At 40.5% G+C, this 20,642-nt stretch overlaps 1 protein-coding gene across 1 annotated transcript in view; it reads left to right on the top strand.

Moving 5' to 3' along the window:
* Nucleotides 1-1,999: 1,999 nt before the first annotated feature.
* LOC124063562 (dedicator of cytokinesis protein 3-like) overlaps nt 2,000-20,642 on the top strand; it is a 47,549-nt gene continuing 28,906 nt past the window's right edge. Inside the window, exons 1-7 of the mRNA XM_046397339.1 lie at nt 2,000-3,110; nt 9,470-9,553; nt 10,905-10,945; nt 12,734-12,789; nt 16,344-16,440; nt 18,037-18,185; nt 20,155-20,239. Of these exons, the coding sequence (XP_046253295.1) occupies nt 3,074-3,110; nt 9,470-9,553; nt 10,905-10,945; nt 12,734-12,789; nt 16,344-16,440; nt 18,037-18,185; nt 20,155-20,239 (549 nt within the window). The 5' untranslated portion in view covers nt 2,000-3,073. The remainder of the gene's footprint in view (nt 3,111-9,469; nt 9,554-10,904; nt 10,946-12,733; nt 12,790-16,343; nt 16,441-18,036; nt 18,186-20,154; nt 20,240-20,642) is intronic.

Consider the following 20,642-nt stretch of genomic DNA (forward strand, 5'->3'; position numbering starts at 1 on the left):
TTTGCAGGCTGCTTGAGGTAGGAGAAACTATGCAGGAAATGGAGCTTGTAGACAACCTGCAAGTGTACATTTGCATTAAGAGTGAGCAGCAGATTTTACACATACATTTTATGCTAATCATACAGTATATTAGTTATGCCATGCATTTGTTAAATGTAAATAATCACATATTTATTGCCCATAGACTTTCATTTTCCATGAAGTGACACTGGGTCTCTTGATTGTTGAATTGTGCATGCAGGGATTTGTCACAAAATTTTCCTGTGGCCTCCCCCACAGTTAATAATAGAACACATTAAAATAGTCACCCAAGCCACATTAAGAAGGATCAAGTAAGTCTTCTAAATTGTCTGTTTGTGCCTGCACAGGCACGTGGGTGTCCATGTGTACACACAGTGATAATTTGTACAGGGAGCACAGAGAGCATGAGATGTATGATCGTGAGGAGCATAAAGAAATAAGAATGTGTGAAGGCAGGTGATGGATGAGTTGGTAGGACATGCTTCTTATTACCTCCTCGGCTGGCTCTTATTGTGTGCTGGCTTTGGGAGAGCTGAAACAGATAGCAGCTCTCACTGTAATGGGCAGTCCCTGTTTGCAGTGGACCTGTGTCTCATCCTTGCAGTGCTGCTGCATGAGTGCTAAATGTAGCCACAGCTTTTCCCAAACTGATTAAGGAAAATGATATGCATGAGGCTTTTTTTTTTTACCACATCTTTTTATCATTTAGCATGTCCTTTGTGCCATATTTGTACCATTTGCATGCAGTAGAGTCACTTGGTGCATATTTTCAGCAAGTATTATGGAAGTGTATAATTTGATATATTTTATTTTTTCCTCAAATGTTCATTAGCTGGGATGCATATTTAGCTTGTTAAACGCCCCACACTCCTCCAGCTTTATGTATGTGATTGGAACACCGCCCACAGTGTTCCACTTGAAGTAATAGACAGATGGGAGTCAGTCACAGCGTCGCTATGATGGAGAGAAATTACCCTACTGAATACTGCCCTCCCTCCCACACTACATCAAACTCAGTGGACGCTCAATATTCACCAAATCACTCTTATTTTTCAATTCATGATTGCCTTGTCTATAGGACAAGACATCATATTGCACTATAATGACTGGATGTGCATTGAGTAATGGGTGAGATATTGTATTAAAAAGCCTTTATTGGATGAATACTGTATACTCTGTGTGTGTTTAGAACCATATGCCGGTGTGTTTAGTTCTGTGCCGTATTGCATCCTAAAGTGCTCTGGCCTTTGGCCATACTTAAATAATTAGGCCATATTAGTGGATTTGAATAGGCTGTTAAGTCCACAGGTCTGAAGCTTCATAGTAATATTCATAGTGCTCATCATTACCCCACAGACTATTTTAACAGCAGTGACTCACTTCGTGATAAACTGGCATGCCATAAACTCAGTCCACACATCGGTACTTTGTGCGCAAGTCTCCATGTTGCACGACATACGCATTGCAATTCAAATCAGTCATACAGCTAAACCTCAAAATTATCGGGAATATTTTAGGGTGATTACAGAATTTTGTTCAATATATTTAAATTGGACCTTTTTGGGCCATCAAAGGAGTACGTCACACTTTCTTTTGTTGTTGTCATGAAGTCGGAGGCTTTGAAACAGCACTAAGACCTTCATGTTTTCAAATGAAATACACAGACAGGCTAATTGAAAAGTCTACAGTTAAATATAACAAGAATAACAGAGTAGATGAAATATTTATATAGAAAGCAATACAATCATATATATATATATATATATATATATATATATATATATATATACACACTCAAGTCTAAAATGAAGTCCTAAAGTCCCAGGCCATATCCACACCTCACACACCTGTTTATATAATAGCATACAAGCATGAAATTATTAAGTCACAGGTGAATAAATAACAACGCTGTAAACTTCAGGATCCATCTTTTTTTTTTTTCCCGTGAGCACCTTCTATAAATCAGCCAATGGTTGTGTGATGTAGGTCTGATGGGAAATCCACGGTTTGCCAAACCTATCAATCAGCTGAAAAGGCGAAACTGACCGTCAGGAATTAGTTGCACTTCGTCTGTGTGGGAGCATGACTGCACTATGACAAAGCATCGCCGGTAGTGGGTCTGCTTCTTTGAAATGACTCAACCAGGAGGTGCTTCCCCACATGGTCTGGCCTGATCTGTAACACCGGGAGCTACTTGATGGCCAGGAGCCCCCAAAGCGACACATTCAATCAAAGAAAAGGCAGACTGCCAGCCAGCATCCAGCATCCTAGCAGGGGAAAATGCACTTTGTGTTTATGATGGATGCAACTGCCATGCAGAGACAGAGGAGGGGGAGAGAGGCAGGGGGGGGCGCATATATTTGCAAATGCTTGACACATCAGTGTTGACAAAACGAGTCATGTGATGACCATGAAGATGGCGCAGCTTATGGTTCATAGCAGTTTTCTCAGTGTTTCCTCGCACCGGCTCGACAGTTCGGATCGGTGAACATTATCGCGACTTATTACCTTCCAATTACCGACCGCTTCAGCCAGTTAACGCGTGCTGAGCAGCCTATTGTGGATCAGCTGGACTTCAGCGCGGTTGGCTTGGGGAAGGGGAGCGAGGGGGGGAGATAAGACAGGAAAAAAACAAAGAAATCAAATAAATAACCTTCGAGGAAAAGAAATATCTCGGTTTCACTTGAAACGCGGCTGCAGTATTAACACCTTTTGTGGAGAGAAGAAAAACGGCGTGCGTGCGTGCGATCGTGCGTGCGTGCGTGCGTGCGCATGTTTGCGTGTGTGCGCGCGTTACCTTAGGTGGAAACGGAGACTGCATCAGACTGGAGACACACGCCGGGACATAATAGAGCGGAGATATTGAGGCTTTGATGGTCCTTCCTCCCCCCTTGAACACACAAACGTCAGGATACTGATTCCGGTGGAGACATGTAGTCCCATGTATGAGCAGCCAGGATCGTTTGTAGCCTTCAGCTCTTATTTTTTAGCAGCATCATCTCACGATATCGACATAATGTGGCTTGCTCTACCGGAGGGAAAATAACCAATTATGTGGATACCGACAGAAGAGGAGAAAATCGGAGTTGGTGAGTCATTTACGCCCGTTCTTGTTAATTTACGGCGTTTTTGGTTTGTAGCTTTTCTTTCTTTCTTTCTTTTTATTTATAAAATGGACTTAATTCATACAGCGTTGTGATGGTTTTTGCACGAGAAACACCCAGTTTTGTTCATCGACACTCCGCATAGGCTGTCCTAGCCATTTTTTTGTTGTTGTTATGGCCATTACAGCCAATGAAGAACACATACTCTTAGAATGGCTGATATTCAAGGCCAGTGACTGCATAGAAAGGGAAATTGCGTGGGATGATACAGCCTACAACCCACCACCTTAAAGATGCTATCGCAGTTTATAAACAACCGCAGTAGCGCTTCACATCAGGCTCCCGTTCTTAGTTTTGTGGAAACTAAATTAAAAATGCGTCAGTGTAGCATTTTACCCTTTTCTTCTTATGAGCATATCTGGAGATGGGGGTGGGGGGGTGGGGGGGGGGTAAACGCGATTGCGATTTGTGTTGAAACCACGAGGGGGCATCGTGACTGCGTCCCTCCAACAGGTGTAGGCTGGAGTGAGGCTGAGTCTACCTGTAGACAGAAAACTGCCCTTCTGCTGCTGCAACGACACAAACCGCACTGCACTGGACTGTAGAGAACCGTTCAATGCCCATTTCAAGATCGGCATTTCTACAGTCAGTTTAGAAATGCAAACGTAAGGCGACTTTTATACAGCCCAATGACTGGAACATGAAAAAACAACGCCACAAGGTGCCATACGGTCATTGTAAAGTGGCTGCTGAACCCCACAGCTACGGCAAAGTGTCCATATCGTATGATTATACTATAGAGGGGTTTCATTAGGGGAATGAGTCATGTCCAGATGCTCTACAGCTTGTTACTTGCAGGGCTACTCATGCTGCCACATGATACTGCCCCCCCATACACACACACACACACATACACACGCCCACACATAAGCTATACACTTTGTTTGGAGGCATTTGTCATAATCGTTTCATAAAGACTGCAGTATGAGCGCAGTCCACCGTAATATCACTTTGAAGTGGCAGCACAGTAATCTTATCGCGTTTGATCGTTTTGCAAGCCCATCCATCCACCCATCCGTCCATTTATCTGTCACAGAATCACTGCAGGTGCTTTTTCAAGCGCAAGTATTTCTTTTCGGAGGAGGGGGGGGGGGGAGCAACAGTTCGCTGCAGCCTCCGCATCAGTCTGTGCGGACTGACCTGGCGCTGTCCGCGGTGCTGAAATGCGGGGAAGCAGAGTCGTTCTGTACCTACACAGTACATACTGTACCTTGTAAGGACAGCCCAAATCACTCTGGGCAATGCCCCCCCCCCCCCCCCCCCCCCCCCCCACACACACACACACACACCTCCGCCTCACGTAACGTGTCGACATGCGAGGTGTAACATTTCTCCATCATCTCTTGTAGGTGAAGCCCACGCTGCTGGCCGGCTCCATTTACTCAGCACGGCCGGTTGTCATCTGTTCTCCTGCTTCATCCGTGATTTTAATGGCACCGAATGCATGTTTGACTATAATCTTTGCTTGTTTTGTCTCTTTCCAATGTTATGCCATCATGAAAATGATTTCTTTTCTCCAGCGTTGCCTTAATGGACTCCTTCTAAACAGGAAACAGCTGGTGACCACCTCCTAAAATGCCTTTCTTTGAACCTCTGCGCATGTATTTTGTTGCTCTTGGTTGTCTTTGTACAGTAAATAATATTAGTTTATAAATCACTTGGAGAGTGGCAGCAAAGGCTCAGGTTTAATGTGCTACCCAGCTATTTACACCGTGAAACCCCAACTGGTGATGACTCGATGGACCAAGTACTCAATCATTATTTGTTATGTTTCTTAGCTAATAATTAGTCTGTAAAGAGTCAAAAAATGAAAGTAACTACTCTTTCAACAGATTATCAAAATTTCTCACCAATTTACTAACCAATCCTGAGTTCAATGTTCCTTAAAACGGTTTGGCTCTGCAAGTAGAATTTTCTTTTTCATTTTCTTATTTGCAAATGAGTCACAAATGGATTTGTCTCATAAGCAGCAATACTGAGAGAATTTATTTACACTTTTATTGGTAAGAGCCCTGACTGTAAGTCAGTACCTGCCCACATGAGAGAGAGAGAGAGGGAGAGTGGAATGAATCAGCTGGCTCTGTCTGTGGCCACATGGACGTGGCTCAGACACAAACTACTGCAACAGTACATGAAATAATCAGACTAGGCCACCAATATCTGAAACAGGCAGTGCTCAGATCAAACAAGTTCATGAGAGAAGAAAAGATAATTAATAATAACTAATTTTCAGTTGAGAGTGGGATTTGGGACATTATTGTTGCCCAAAGTAGCATTTCTTTGTGGTTTTAGTTCTAATCTCGTCTACAGTAGAAATTTGCTCAGCCTCTTTTTGGTGAACACTTTTAGGAATGATCACAGTTACTGAATCATGAAGGTCATTTGTACTGTAGTTTCCTGCTGGTGTACATGATACACATGTATTGTTGTGTGTGTGATAGTCATGCACATGGTCCTGCAGTTGAGGAGCATGCCTAGATTTCTGTGACACCGATTTGGGATCAGATATGGAACAATGCTTCTCTGCCTCTGTGGAAGAAATCCTCAGTTTAGCAAGACTTCAGCACAGTAATGTCTTCGAGAACGTGAGTGTGCATTCTGGTCGTGCTGAGCAACATGACTCAGTGGGCGAAGCCCAAAGAGCGTTGTGTAATTTTTCACTTTAGTTAGATCTGGGACAGGGATACTCAAGCCTGGAAAGCAGGACCTTCGTGGTCTGCATGCTCACATTACATTACTGGAATGGTTTCCGCAGTTCAGCTTCAGATGTACCAGTTATGATTGAGCCTGCAAATTCAAGAAAGTTAGTTTGTTTGAGCGCTTCAATTTAGATGAGGTCAATGTGCTGTTGTTTCTCAGCACAGTGGTGCAATTAGCACTCAGTTGTTTTGACAAAAAAAAAAAGTAGATAAGTTATAAGCCATAGCAGTGTTTACTGTTGTACTGGCAGGTTTCTCTGCAGAACATTTTCCCCCCTGTGGGCCATTGTTCTGTTCGGTACTTCATGTGTCTCTCATTGATTCTAGAGCAAGTTCACCAGGCCACACACGTTGTGTTTTAAGCTTGGCTCTATTACATGTAGAATGAAAAAAAAAATGTTTTTAAGACATAGCAGCATGTAACACCACTTCCACTGAAATATGACATTAGTCCCACTTCATCTGTTGTAACAGAATATGTGTATTTGAAGAAATTATGGCCTACATATTGGATTTGACTTGTCCATAAATATTCACAACTGGATTAGCGAAAGGCAGACAAGCAAGATAGGTTCAAAGGTCACCCTCAAATACAGCTCTTTGAGCTCTTTGAGCATGTAATGAACACATTCTGTCTGTACATATTTGCATCTTTTTTATTATGTGTGGTTTACGTGTCGTGCAGGAAATACTGCAGGCGACAAAGACATAATGATGTGACACGCTGAAAACTCTGAATGGTACTACAGTTAATGTGATGCAGGTGTGTGTCTGTGATACAAGACAAACCTCTCAACATACGACTAGCGACGACTCTTTTTAAACCCCGTGGAAAGCTTTGCATTGCCACATTTTCTTTTCTTTCTTTCTTTTTTTTTTGGTTATTAGGTGCTGTTATAGAAAATCAACTCCAGCTTCTGTTCTCACTTCACGCCAACACAGAAAACTGAATTCTTAAGGGATTGATTTCAGGCAATAAAAACTCTCAGCAGATTTGCAAAGAATAAATCAGTGCATTGAGGATCTTATGTGCTTTGATTTAAATTGTAAATATATAAACTCTAACTATGGATCTGTTTGATTCTTTAACTCCAAAGCATTTAAAGTAACCAGACTTGTACTCTTCAATTGTTTTATCATACCAGTTACTGTGTAGATGTGTGGAACAACACATAAAAATACGGTATAAATACTACAGGAGAGGGCAATTCAAATTATAATTAAGGGGGATTCAAGGGAAAATTATATCAGGTATTGATCTCATTAATTCTCAGACCTTCTTAGTTATGTTTACAGTCAAAAACATTATTTGTGTCTAGATAAGCTGATGAGGATCACAGAATGAAGTTGACTTAAGAAGACTTAAGAAGTTAGCATCCATGTACTACATTAAAGCAGAAGTGTATTTCAGTGTGTGTGGTCAAACTGTACAATTCAGTGTGAAATGAAATATCTGTCTTCACTGGTTCTCTATTTTTTGGAAGAATCATTCAGCTATTTACATTGTTTTATTTTTGGTTTTTATTCATTGCTATGTTGCCTTCACCTCTTTCATTTGCTTTCACTGCAACTGAAAGTCATGACCAGAATCCAGTCTGCATCATGTTGTTGTAAAGTTGACACTTTTGGACACTTCTTATCTCTCCTGTAAGAGCTGTAGCTTCTCAGACCTCTGAAGAATCCACATCTTGTTACTCTTGTGGGGTAAATGTAAATTCTGACCACCAAACCAAAGTGTATTTTGTGCTCTTAATATTTAGTTTTCACTCTTTCCTCGCACTGACACAAAGATTCGATTAAATCCACATAAAACTTTCTTATATAAACAAATACTTGAACGGATTCATTATACGAGAGCCTCCAGAAGATTAAAATGTTTTTTGCAATATTTCCCCCAGTGAATAAGTGGGGGAAGTATATGACTGCCTTTTAAAAGCAGACTATTCCAAATGTAAATGAATGCATGCAGTGTTTAGTTATGCCTGAGACGTATACTGTATGTGTCATATATAGAACATTGCGAGTGTGGTGAATTGAGAGGAAAGTAGAGGACAGCAGGAGTCTCCTCATGTGCTCAAGCAGCATAATTCCTCCCAGACAGTTACCGGTTACACAACAGCAGCCATAAGATGCCATGTGGACTATGAATTCGACTAAATAAAAGAACAGTCTGGACTGATATACTGTTGCTGAGTAGAAATGTTCGCTTTTGCCAACATTTTCTACTGCCTGTCCCGTCAGTGCTTCCAACATCCTACGTTCAACATGTCGAAGTCTAAAGATGAATTTTGTTGGTTGTGCTTTGAGGATATGCTAATGCTCTGCAGCTTTTAGGCACAATGAAAGAGTGTTTACACAGCTTGGAGGTTTTGTGAGGGACGACTATGAAAATATGAGGCTGTGTGACACTCGCATCTCTTTCGAACATGACAATCTCATCTCGTTCTGACGTGGCCTCCGCTGAAGAGTTTTCACATGGTGTGAGTGCAGGTTTTGCAATTCAAATGAAATAGAGGCCATTAAAGAATAGGTCTCTCAAATCAGAAATACTTAGCCCTGGCTGGAAAAAGGCCTGAGGCAGAATGAAAAAGGTGACAAGAAGGCTCTTTAAGTCTATCCATCTCCTTCCCTCTAATACATGCCCAATACAGCTTGACTAGAACTCCAGTGCCATGCAACATCCATAAGCTTGCCATTTTAAGAGGCCCAGATCCCTGCAGCAGTTACAGTGAAGAAAGAAAGCCCTCCAGTTTGTAGATGATCTGTTGCCATAGTTACCCGAGCACAGGAACTGAGCACTTGTTACCCTCAAACAGGCAACGGAGCCGAGCCCAAGCCCCTCCTTTCCTTCCTCCCCCTCACTGGGTCCCCTGGCTAGTTCATTAGCATAATGATTCACACCAAACTCTCCTTGAAGGGCCACCATTTGTAGGTTTTTAAAATCATCAGTGGAGCCCTGTCATGATTAAACAAGTTTGTCTTTACTAAGGCTCGTGTACTGTGTGCAACATGGCTTGTGGCGCAGTGCTGCACAGATAAAAACAGGCTTTGGATGACAATATGTTTCTGTATATGGTCAGAGACTGCGTGATGGTGCAGAAGCAGGCGGAAAGGAACATTTATGTAAATACCGATTCATGATAAAGCAACGTTTAGCCGCACTACTTAGCAGTTTGTGTGGGCTCTATTTTGGGATACAGTTCAATTAACTTAACACTGCGCAAAAATCAGGCTGCTTAAGAATTAATTGCCTATTAAAATGACTACCCACTTCAGGGTGGGAGCTTGTTTACAGTTTGCTAAGCAGTGGTTCCTGCGTGACACTGTGTTTGGGTGTTTGCATTAAACAGCTTATTAAAAGTGCTGCTACGACCCAAAAACGCTTGCTGTGTGGAGACACAACAGTGCAGGGGAGGTACCTTTGCTTAATCAGATGTCACGAAGATACAAAGCAGAAACCAAGCAGAGATCCTTATATGTATCTTAATTTCCCTTGACTGTCAGTGCTCATATAAAAATACTGTAAGGTCAAATATTTTGTCAGTGCTGTTGTTTCATGATTTCTTTCTCTCTTTTTCTGCACAGTGATCTGCAACTTCCGCTCACCAATATGTCAAGCCCTGGTGTTGGAGATTGGAGAAACTGTACAGATTCTGGAGAAGAGTGAAGGTAAAAGCAATCAGATCTCCTTTAAATTACTGTGGACGAGCGTGTGTTTGATTGTAACTGCAGTTCTGGCAGATATCAGGTAATTAAAGTGGACGCTGCTATTGTCCAGTGGGAGTTTTATCAACCTACATCATACCATACATAAAATTTCTTTCTAGACTTAGTATTTAAATTTGTTAACTTTTTGGCAAAATAAATACATGAATAAAGAATTCTGCATTTCTCCATCAGAACTGTATTCCTAGCAGCATGGATAGGGCTTTGAGCCAGCATTTAGACCTTTGCATGGAGAGGTGAAACTTGAAAGGCATACTATGCAGGACTGGTTAGTTGCTGTTCGTAGAATTGTGAACATTTCTGGAACTTCTTTGGCAGTCAAATACCAGCATTTTGGGTTGGTGACTATCTGATGACCTGGGAATGAGACTCAACAATTGACAGTCTTTTTGGCTCGGAAATGCCGCAACCATTTGTAAAATTTGTATACAAAATTCCTCTTAAGAACTATGCATGTTGGTCCTAATTATAGGGGGAAAAAAGCAACATTTTGAGTTTGGTTAGTTGAGTTTATAAACATTTCATTGTTTCATTTCATTGTGTTTTTTGAGCTCCTAAGCTGAATTATGTGACTGTGCTCCGATGAAACAGATCAATACTGGTGTTAACACTGACTTTAACCAGATCTATAAAATGTATGAAATTTGCATGGCTCAATACACCATCTAGTGTTTTAAATCCACCTGACCCTCACGAGGCTTATGCTAACAGAGTCAGCCATTTTCGAATAACCTGTATCCTTAAATTTTTATTTAAAGAGGAATGCTAACACTCTCCAATCAGTGTAAACTGCACTTGTGAACTTGTAAGGGCATTCTCTAACTCAATTTATGTAACATTTGTTATAATGTAATGTGTGTAATGTGTCTAGAACGCAACTCATGTTATTTTAATCCATCATACTGATTCTGTGATGTAGCCTAGCGAACTGCTAGCTAACAGAACCCCAGTTAATGTGACTGCTGCCACAGATCTGTTTACTATTTCATGTCCAATAGATTAATAAAATAAAAAAGAATATTTTTAGCATTTTATTTATTTAAATCAGTCTTACTAAAACTGGTTTGATGAGTAGTTAGATATACACAGTATTTGAAAACATTTTTTACTGTTATTTGGCAAACATGACTAAAATATACTGCAAAAAAATGATGTTAGTGTGATAACGCTATTGTAATAAAACCAAAGTTATTGTTTATTCTTGCACGCTGGTAAAAAGCACCACAGCAAATTGTGCAATAGCACGTATTGCGAGATTGTGAGGTTTACTGATGTGTGCTTGCTCTTCTTTCAGGCTGGTACAGAGGCTTTTCTACCAAGAAGCCTTCTATCAAGGTAATTAAATCCCACAGATTACTGGTTTCACATTGTATTGATTCCTACAGGCCACATACAGTATTCTGCATTTAGATTAATAATTACTAACAATCTAGAGTGAATAAAATGCACATGTAGACTCATATGTGAAGCGCAAACACATGTTAATAACATTTTTTAAAGACTTGTACCGAAAGGAATTCTTCCAACCCTACCTAAAATTTTATGAAACACATGAAAAGTCACCAGAATTATAACTGGTAGGCTGATAATATAAAGTAACCTACGCACAGAGGTTTTATCACAGACCAGTGCATATAGTGAGTATGAGAGATGCGCATCTTTTGTCGACAACAAAGACCTCAATGACTGATTAACTTATTGAATGGAACTTTGATTTGACAAAAATTTCAAAGGTTTCAAAGGTGCTTTCATAAAGACACCACTATAACCAATTTCTTACTTCATAGCACAAACACACAAAATGACCAACTGTACTATGCAGTATTGTGCTGTTTTCGTTCATTTGCAGAATTCTTTGGAAATGACTTTCAGCCAGCAGATGGTGCAATTAGTAATAAAAAAAACAGTCATTATGGTGTTTAAAATAAAAAATAAATAAAAAGAAAATTAAGCTCCAATCCATAAAAGTAAAAAACTTGTTTTCTTCAGTGACGTCTGCAGCACTCACTTGTTGTGGTGTTTGATCGTCATCTTTGATCATGGCAGAGAAAAACTTATTGTGGAACACAAGACAGAGGGAATGAAACCAAACTTCTCATACAGTGATGCATCATTGTGATAAATCGCCTGCACAATGTCAGTGAGAAGAGACCATATCTACTCAGAATACAACAATACCACTGCTGACCGAGATCAATACTCTGCACTGCAGTAGGTGTTTATTATATATGACTTGACACGTGCTTCCCATAAGATTGATTGTTTGTTACGGGATGTTCATGACAGCCTCCATCCTTGATAACCTGTAGCAGAGCTGGACAGTCATTATGCAAAGTTGGAGAACAAGGGTGTAAAGTTTGCACATCCACACACAGCACAGTAGCATCACCAGAAATACAAATATGAGATATAATATTAGAAAAATGAGAGCAGCAGGTAATTTTAGCTACTTTGTTTGTCCACTCTACCTTAAACAGCAAATGTCAGAAGCTGAAGTGTTACGTGATGCTGCTGGGATGTTTTAAAGAAAGCACGAAAGCTGTCCAGTCCTGGTAAATGTAGGTGTTAGTGGCTACATGCTGTCCTTCTCTACTCTCATCAGCTATTTACAGTTCTCACTAACACCCCTCCATTTTGTTATGTACTCCACTGCCCACATTCATTCGCCCCCATACTCTCTCTCTCTCTCTCTCTCTCTCTCTCTCTCTCTCTCTTACTCTTTCTGTGTTAAGAGAATTAGTTGTGCTCACTGTGGCCAATTCTTCACATCTGGCAGATTAGAATAAGGAAGATGAACTGCAAGGGTAGCAGTTGGCACCACTCAGTCTCCTATGCCCTCCCCATGCTAAGCCAAGCCATAATAGGGCTCCTGTACGAGGCTCTGCCTCTCGTTTCTGAAGTGTGTGTGTGTGTAAACCGTCTTCTTTTTTTTCCTTGCATGGCAGAAAATGTTAGCACACAGCAAAGCAAAAGAATGAGGAACTGTAAAACCTCTGTCTCTCAACACAGTTTAGGTTTTTAACACAAACATAGCACAGCACTATAACCTGCATTTGCCCAGGAGAATTAGGAACATAATCCTGTCACACTCAGTAACATCTCTGCTCCCTCCTCTGTCCACAGGGTATTTTCCCAGTCAGCTATGTCCACTTGAAGAAATCCACAGTGACCAACAGAGGGTGAGTTGTGTGATAAAGTGTTGTTATTTGAGCCTGGGCAGCAAGCAAGGTTTTTTTTTATTCAACTCCAACCCCAAATCTTAATGGATTTACAGTATGAGTCAGATGAGGAATACCTAATCTCCAAACAATGGCAGGAAACCATATCAATGTGCCACGTCTTAACATATGCCCTCAAAACCAGTTTTGCAAGATATTCAGCAAAGGTTAGATTGAGTTACAACAGACATTTCTATGTTTATGTTTTCATCCTTGTTATTACATTTGAATCCAGATTTGATGACAGCTGTAGACTATGTTTGTTTTTCAAACTTTAAAGGTTGTTTTTTCAGCCATTAATATTTAATGTTCAATAGTGCGACATAAATGCACACACAACGTGATAGAACATTTTAGCCATGTCGCCCACCACCTCTAGGACCAGTCTCAGTTGTATACAACAGCCACACTAAGATTTAGGGCTGTACCAAATGTCACTTTTTTCAAACATGTAAAGCCTCTATTGTCATACTTTATGAGTCACCACCATAAAAAAAATAAAGTAACAATATCCTGGAACAATATACACAATAAGAATAAAGTGAGGAGGCCCTTTAAGGAACAGTGCAGGGTGTGATGTGTGTGCGTGGGCAGCACGTGGTTGAGCAAGTGAGAGGGAGCAGTGAATGCAGCGGAGCAGGAGGGAAAGAATAAGCAGCAAGTTGTCAGTTTAGCAGTAAATGCTTAGTGCTGGTTACAGATTGTCAGTCAATAAACACTGCAGCTTCTCAAGTCAAGACTTAGGTGAAGATCCCATGTGTTGTTTCCCAACTGCTGGAAAGGTGAATGGGGTTAGGCCTGAAGCAAGAGTCGACTTCAGCTCCGGAGGAAATAAAAGACATCCCTTCTGCTCCCCAACTATGATCTGGAAAGTGAGCAGGAAAGGCTAACAAACAGATTTTCTGTGGTTATGGTTACGTAAATGTAAGTTATGGTGCCGTTAGATTGCTGCTAGGTGTGTGCCTCCTTTATGTGCAGTAAGCGCGAGAGCAAATATTTTTGACTGCAGTGAAAACGTGCTTTTTGAAAAGCTACTAACCAACAAATATGGACTGAGGCAAAATAATTAGTTAGTGAAAAAGATGTTCTAAACTTATGGAAATGATTAAATTGATCTTCTTTTTTAATAAAGTTTGATTTTTGGGCTTTAAAAAGATCTGGTGTGATTTGAGATGTTTGGCTCGCACTAGTCAGAAACAATGCTGTGAATCTACAAATATAAGTATAGTTGTATACTAATAATATACTCAGAATATTAGTGTAGCCTGATCTTTCTTTGCAACTGTGCAGATACACCAGTTTAAACAGAATAAATAGACATGCAAAAAAAAAAGAAGAAAAAAAAAGCTGTGCAGAGTGAAGCTTCGAACTGTGTGGGACAGCCCCACTAAGATTACAGACTGAACACCTTCACATTGCATCATCTGTGTAAATATGTTCATAATGAAGTAGGCACATAAAAGCCAGTTAAATGCATTGCTCTTTATGTAGGAGCAGATTGCAGCTCAGTTTTCTAAAGACCTTTATTGAGACATATTGGAGATGTTGTGAGCATTGATGATCAAAAACAATTCTGTTCATTCTTTACTGGTCAGGAGCGCTTATTGCACAGAAAGTGTGATATAGATTCTGATCAATGTCAGGGCAATGTGATTTGTGACAATTCAACCCTTAAGACAATTTCCATCAGGCGACTGCTGACTTGCCTGTGCATTACCCCCCCTCCCACACGCATGAACACCTACACGCATGCACACCCACACACACGTGCATACACACAGCCATCATCTTATCTTCCTGTCACATCAGGCAGTCACGGCTGTATAGGCCAGAATAACGGCAAAGACAAAAACAGGAAGTAGAGCTCTTTATCAGCATGAACTCCTGGATGTTAAATCTGCATGCTGGGATCTGGAGCTCAGTGTGGACTGGCAGTTTGCTGTTATACCACCACCCTCCAGTTGTGCTGCCACATAGCAGGAGGATCCCTCATCTGTGCTCAAACAATTAAAAGTGCAGACTTGGAAATTGACATTATTATACTTCCTCACTGCAGGAGCTACACTTTGCGAAATCTGCTTTGCTGTCTGATGGAGTTAATGAGGTGACACACCTACTGCGAATCTGTATTCCTCCCAAAGAATCCCTGCCACAGTCACCCTGACTCACTGTGTAATGGCTGGAGATTCTTCCGTTGTTGCAGAAACTATGATACAGTATTAAAGCATAATTCTTTGCAGCTCAGGGCAGAACTGAGTGAGAAAAGTGCATACTGTCACAAGAGATCTGCCCTTTGGATTCTATTTCCCTGCGACTGTGGTCACACCGGAAGACTGTGTGTTGTTCCTAACTGCAGCCAGAGAAAGTTACTCACATATTACCTTGTTGTCTTTCTGTTTTTTTTAAAAAAAAAAAACTAGCTTGAAGCAGTGACATACATGTATGCGGTTGTATGGTGGCCAGTTCTCTCTTTGAAGATTATGTCTAAATGTCTAACCCATAAAATTTTATAATCAGACATTTTAAACCCTGTAATTTAAAGCCTGTAGCAGAAGGTGAAAGGTAATGGACATAAACATATGTGTCCAGGCTATTTCCTGAGTTTTACTGATGATATCTGAGCTATAGAAAACAGAATGGAAGTTGCACCAACATTCATCACATTCGGCTCAGTTGTATGGATGTTAAACTATAATATAGCATTCAGTCTTTGATACAAGTAAGATCAGCAAAGATGTGCCTGATGATGTTTAGATGCTGCGTATTTTTGCTAAATCTCCAGGCATGCTGCAGCCTGATGAACTGCATCAGAAAGTGACCTTCATTCTAATCTGCTTTTGTTGACCTGTACATGGGAACATAACCGGGTACTTGGCATTTCTCTTACCTCCGTTTAAGTTGAAACAATAAATTTCATTTCAACTTTCATTCATTGTTGGAGCTGGAGTAGAATCCACCAACAAAACAGGACAAAAACATGAGTTTATTCATTCATTTAGTCTGTAATGGAAACATGAAAGTAGACAGAAATGGTGCCGGGCTGACAGCCTGACTGGATCGCCAGTCAGCCTTCATTTTCCTGGGAGGTTTCATTCCTGGTGCCAGACTAAAATTGCATAGTGAAAGTGAGGTTTGTAGGGAAACAATCTAAACACTGATGGTGTCATTATCATCGCCATTACATTGTACAGACAACATTTGCTTCATGATGACACGTTAAAGCAAAAACCTTCTATTGCCAGATTAAAGACTGAATAACACACACACAAAAAAACATCCATCAGGATACGTCTTTCACTTGTTAACTGAACAGTAATATGAACAAGCACTCGTACAACATATTAACCTCCGTACAAACATGTACACACATGTAATGATGGTCACAGAATATGGTGTAACACGTACTGGACCAGTCTGTCCACTGAATGTACACTGACCACACTGATATAGACCCTTCATCGCTCTGATATTTGTGTGCGTTTCCTTCATGTACATGTCTTTATTTCTTCCTTTAGGCTCTGTGAGACGGTGGTACCCCTCGAGGACCCTATTATCACAGAGACCACCTCCACACTGCAGGAATGGGGTGTCTTGTGGAAGCAGCTCTATGTGGTCAGTAGCACGATATTACAGTACATATCACTCATGTGAAACAAAACACTAAGCAATAAATGTGAGACTGGATCTAACATAACCAAGATTTCCAAGGGAGTTGGGAGAAAAAAAAACAGCTTTTGCAAAAAGAAATTGCATCCATTGTTGTTTCTTCTGCAGCCTCCTAAGGGGTTTTGATGGAATAGGCTTTTCCAGTATGTTTTTCTTCCCCGTGCTAAATTCAACACCTGGTATAACTAGGTCCGCCAGCAAGAGTAGTGAATAGCCTGAGTTATAGCGCAAACATGCAGTGACAGCTCCTTTAGATTTTTCCCCATAGCATGTCGTTCTGACTGTCACCCTACATTTTCATATACTATCTATGTAGGAGCAGAAGTGGTGGTTGGACACAGATAATGGCCTACAGACCTGTCGTACACAATTTCATGCTGTGTCATTCAGTTATTGATTGATCTTGGCCTGCCTCGTGTAGTTTCTGCATCATCTTAAGATCCGACGCTGCTTACCACCTTCAGCCTTTACTTGCCGGGCAAAAGTGATTACTGAAAACCTAAAGCATTCTTAATCCTGCTACATGTCGAGGGGGCAGGCAGAAGTGGTTGGTAGGATTTTGAGTTTGGAGCTGAGTGGATACGTTGTGGAGCTGGCAGCGAGTTTTTACATAACCTCTCATTGAGGACTGCTCATGCTCTGAGCGACTAAGGAGCCCCAGGCATTGGTGTGGTGATGTAACTTCCTCTGAAGCTCGACTAATGCGAAGCACTGATTTAACAGCGCTCATTTTGGTGCTCACCCCCTGTGTGATATGGGCCATGTTGCCACAGTTGCATCCATAATAATAGGATGTAGCATTGGCAAGATGTTGATACATTTCACCTTATTGTTGCCAATTACAATTCATGGTATTACTTCAGGGAGCAATGGCCTAAGCACAACTGTGTATTTGTTGTAATGTACGCAATTAGCCCCGAAGAATAGATGTCTTAAAGGGCTCATCAAGCCAGACAAAAATCTTTGTTTTTCAGCAGCTACCAGCCTTTGAGAACATGCAGTGTTTATTCTCATTAAATTTACATGGGCACTGTGGCGCCGCTTAATCTTTGCATTTATGTAAACAAACCTGGGTGGTAATTTGGACTTGTCATACCATTAAGGAGAACAGAAATTGCCTGAATTAAAAGCATTGTCCTTGGTCTACACGAAATGGAGATGAAATTTATTACGCTGAGGAGGTCAAAGCAGACTTGCAAAAGAAATTATTTTTGTCTTTGTTTGTTTTATTAACAAAACCAGTGGGCTTTAGATCTTATAGTGGTTGGAGTGTGGTTAGAAGGTGATTTATGTCTTGATCTTGTCCCTGAATGTCAACTACACCACCTGATGTTGATTTCAGAGAACCACTTGAATGTTTTTCCTCAGTGTTCAGTTTTGTAATTAAAACAACACTGCTCTAGAATTAATAAAAGTGATGGTATCAGATAAACTTTGGAAAGAGTTTCTTTAACCCTCCTGTTTGGTTAATAGATGTTGTGTGAATTCTCCAGCTGGAGGATATTGCAGATCCTGATGAGGGTTTTTTGACTGTTTCTATAGAAACACAAGGTGGATCTTTTTCATAAGCTGCGTCATGTGATGAATGAGCTCATCGACCTGCGTCGGCAGCTGATCCAGGGTCATCTCGCCCAGGACCAGACTCGTGAGATCAAGCGGCACATCACCGTACGGCTGGACTGGGGCAATGAGTGAGTGGGCATGCTCAAAAAACATTTGTTTTTGACTGTTAGCTGCCGAAGAATGCCATATTTCTTTGGCACTGGAGAGATCTACAACACTGGATGAGTGGGTGCGTAATAGCATCCTCTATGATGTAATTTCATGGTCATTTAGCAGATGAGTGAATCTCAAGCGGCTTAAAGTCAATGCACATTCCCCTGGAGGAACCGTAAAGCTATAGTCTTACTGTCGCCACTTTCAAACTCCATCCAACTGAGCTGTGACAGGCATCCATTAAAGAGATAAAGACGTGAAAGCTCCAGCTCGGCTAAGGAGGAGCTTTATGTGGAGGGGCCATCTGTCAGTTTAACACAAGATTCATTAAACAATTGGAACAAACAAACATTTTCTTTGATCTACATCACTGGAGTGGTCATATATAACATGTTTTAATATAAAAAACTTGAAATACGCTGTATTTTACACCCTGCGTGCTGAGGTCAGTGCTCTGTAGTGCACACTACACTGACCTGAGAGCTGTTCTGATCTAATTTCATGGTCAAAAGATCACAGTAGCTGTGATAGCAGTGCATGATTTGAGGCTGCACAATTGTGTTTAAGTGGAGGGTTACAGTATAACTGCATGAAGCAGGGGTGTAAGGCAACGAAGTACAATCACTTCAGTACTGTACTTAACCGTTTTAATCCCACAGATCCTTTTGAAGGACCCCTTACAAACTCATGTACTTTTCGAAGCTGTAAATCCTCATTCCCCTATAAGATCCCATTGGCTTCAGAGGTGGCAGGAATGTCTTGCAGAGTTGTTGAAATAACATAATGCACATGATTGATCTGCAGTTATCATTTGGAGCCATGAAATGTGGAGTTATCTGTTTGAATATTTCATTTGTTAAAAACATTTATTAGAACCTTTTTGTCTTATTTCACCTCCACTACATTCCATGGGAAAATCACTGGAGTTTAAACTGACTGCTAATAATGAATGACAGTAATAAAAAAAACACTCATGTGTCAGAAAGCCCCCTTTTAGAGTGGCTATATGATTAAAGAAATGATGCACAAATCAAACAAGCAGTGTGTTAATGTTGCGGCTGGTTGAGGTGAAGCTACTTTTAACAACTTTAAATACTGTTAAAACAATTTGTAGTATTTGATAAAGTAATCCTGTGTTTTGTTATCTTAAAGCAAATGTTTGACATTTTCGGAGATACGTCACGATTAACTGCCGCTGTTTCTTGGCCCTGAGCAATTGCCAGGCTATAAGTGGAGACTTTCTGTACTTAGCCAAGAGCTAGTCTGGCACATACCCGCCCCCAGTAAAACAGCAAACTGTCGTTTTTACACTTTGGATTTTGTAATGGATTAAACAAAGAAGAAATAACATGTTAATTAGTGAGCTTTAGAGGTGCTGGAAAGTGGATTTTTCTAGCTTTGGAAAGAACCAGTTTAGCTGTTTCCTCCTGTTTTCAGTTTTATTGCTATGCTAAACTAACTGGCTGCAGCTTTCTATTTGACAGACAGACTTAAGAGTGGTATCAATATTCTCATCTTATTCTCCACCAGAAAGAATGATAAAAAATATTTCCCAAAATGTTAAATTATTCCCTTAATATGCAAACTAGTAACTACAGGTGTCTACAGATAAATACAACGGAGTAAAAAATGTAGCAGTATAAGTTATAAAGTAGTGTGCCATAAAATTCCAGTACTTGAGTAAATGTATAAAGGTGTTTTTGTAAAAGCATGTGTGATTATATATGTAGCTGGATGAGACACGTTTTGACACTCCTAATCATCTTTAAAGTTAACTAACTCCAATTGAATAAGAACACAGATTTTATGGATGGCGCTCAATGTTTGACATATTTACACCGAATGTTGAAATGGGATATTGTTTGACTCAGAAGCTCTGATTCCTTTCTCACTGCTGTTTTTTTCTTCTTCTTTGTTATCCACCCCTAATCCCTCTTCCACCAGGCACCTTGGCTTAGACCTTGTTCCCAGAAAAGAGTTTGAAATGGTGGATCCAGATCAGATCAGCATATCAGAGCTATACAAACTGGTATGTTGGATGGGATTGCTCTTCAACCCGTGCATGCTGTACTAATTCACTCCTATTAATTATTAAATGCAATGAATTAATAAAGTAAATGTATTTTCATTAAAAGATAAAAATGCAATAAAATACCAATTCTGCAGCATGTACATACTGCAGGTATCAGATGATTCTGAATTATACACTATGAGCTTTCTGGCTTGCTGTTTACCTTTTTCTCATTGCACAGTATGGTTTGCGTATAAGACTGTCTGTGTTGGATGTGTATGGATGTGTGAATGTACCGATTATCAAATCATCCATAAGAAGGGTACTCACAAGAGAGAGAGAGAGCACGATTCAGCTGTTGGAGCTGCCTCATGTGACCCGTTCTTTATGCTTATCTTACCGCCATATTGAGTGTGTCCCT

The sequence above is a fragment of the Scatophagus argus genome, chromosome 8, assembly GCF_020382885.2.
Source record: "Scatophagus argus isolate fScaArg1 chromosome 8, fScaArg1.pri, whole genome shotgun sequence".
Taxonomy (NCBI): Eukaryota; Metazoa; Chordata; class Actinopteri; family Scatophagidae; genus Scatophagus; species Scatophagus argus.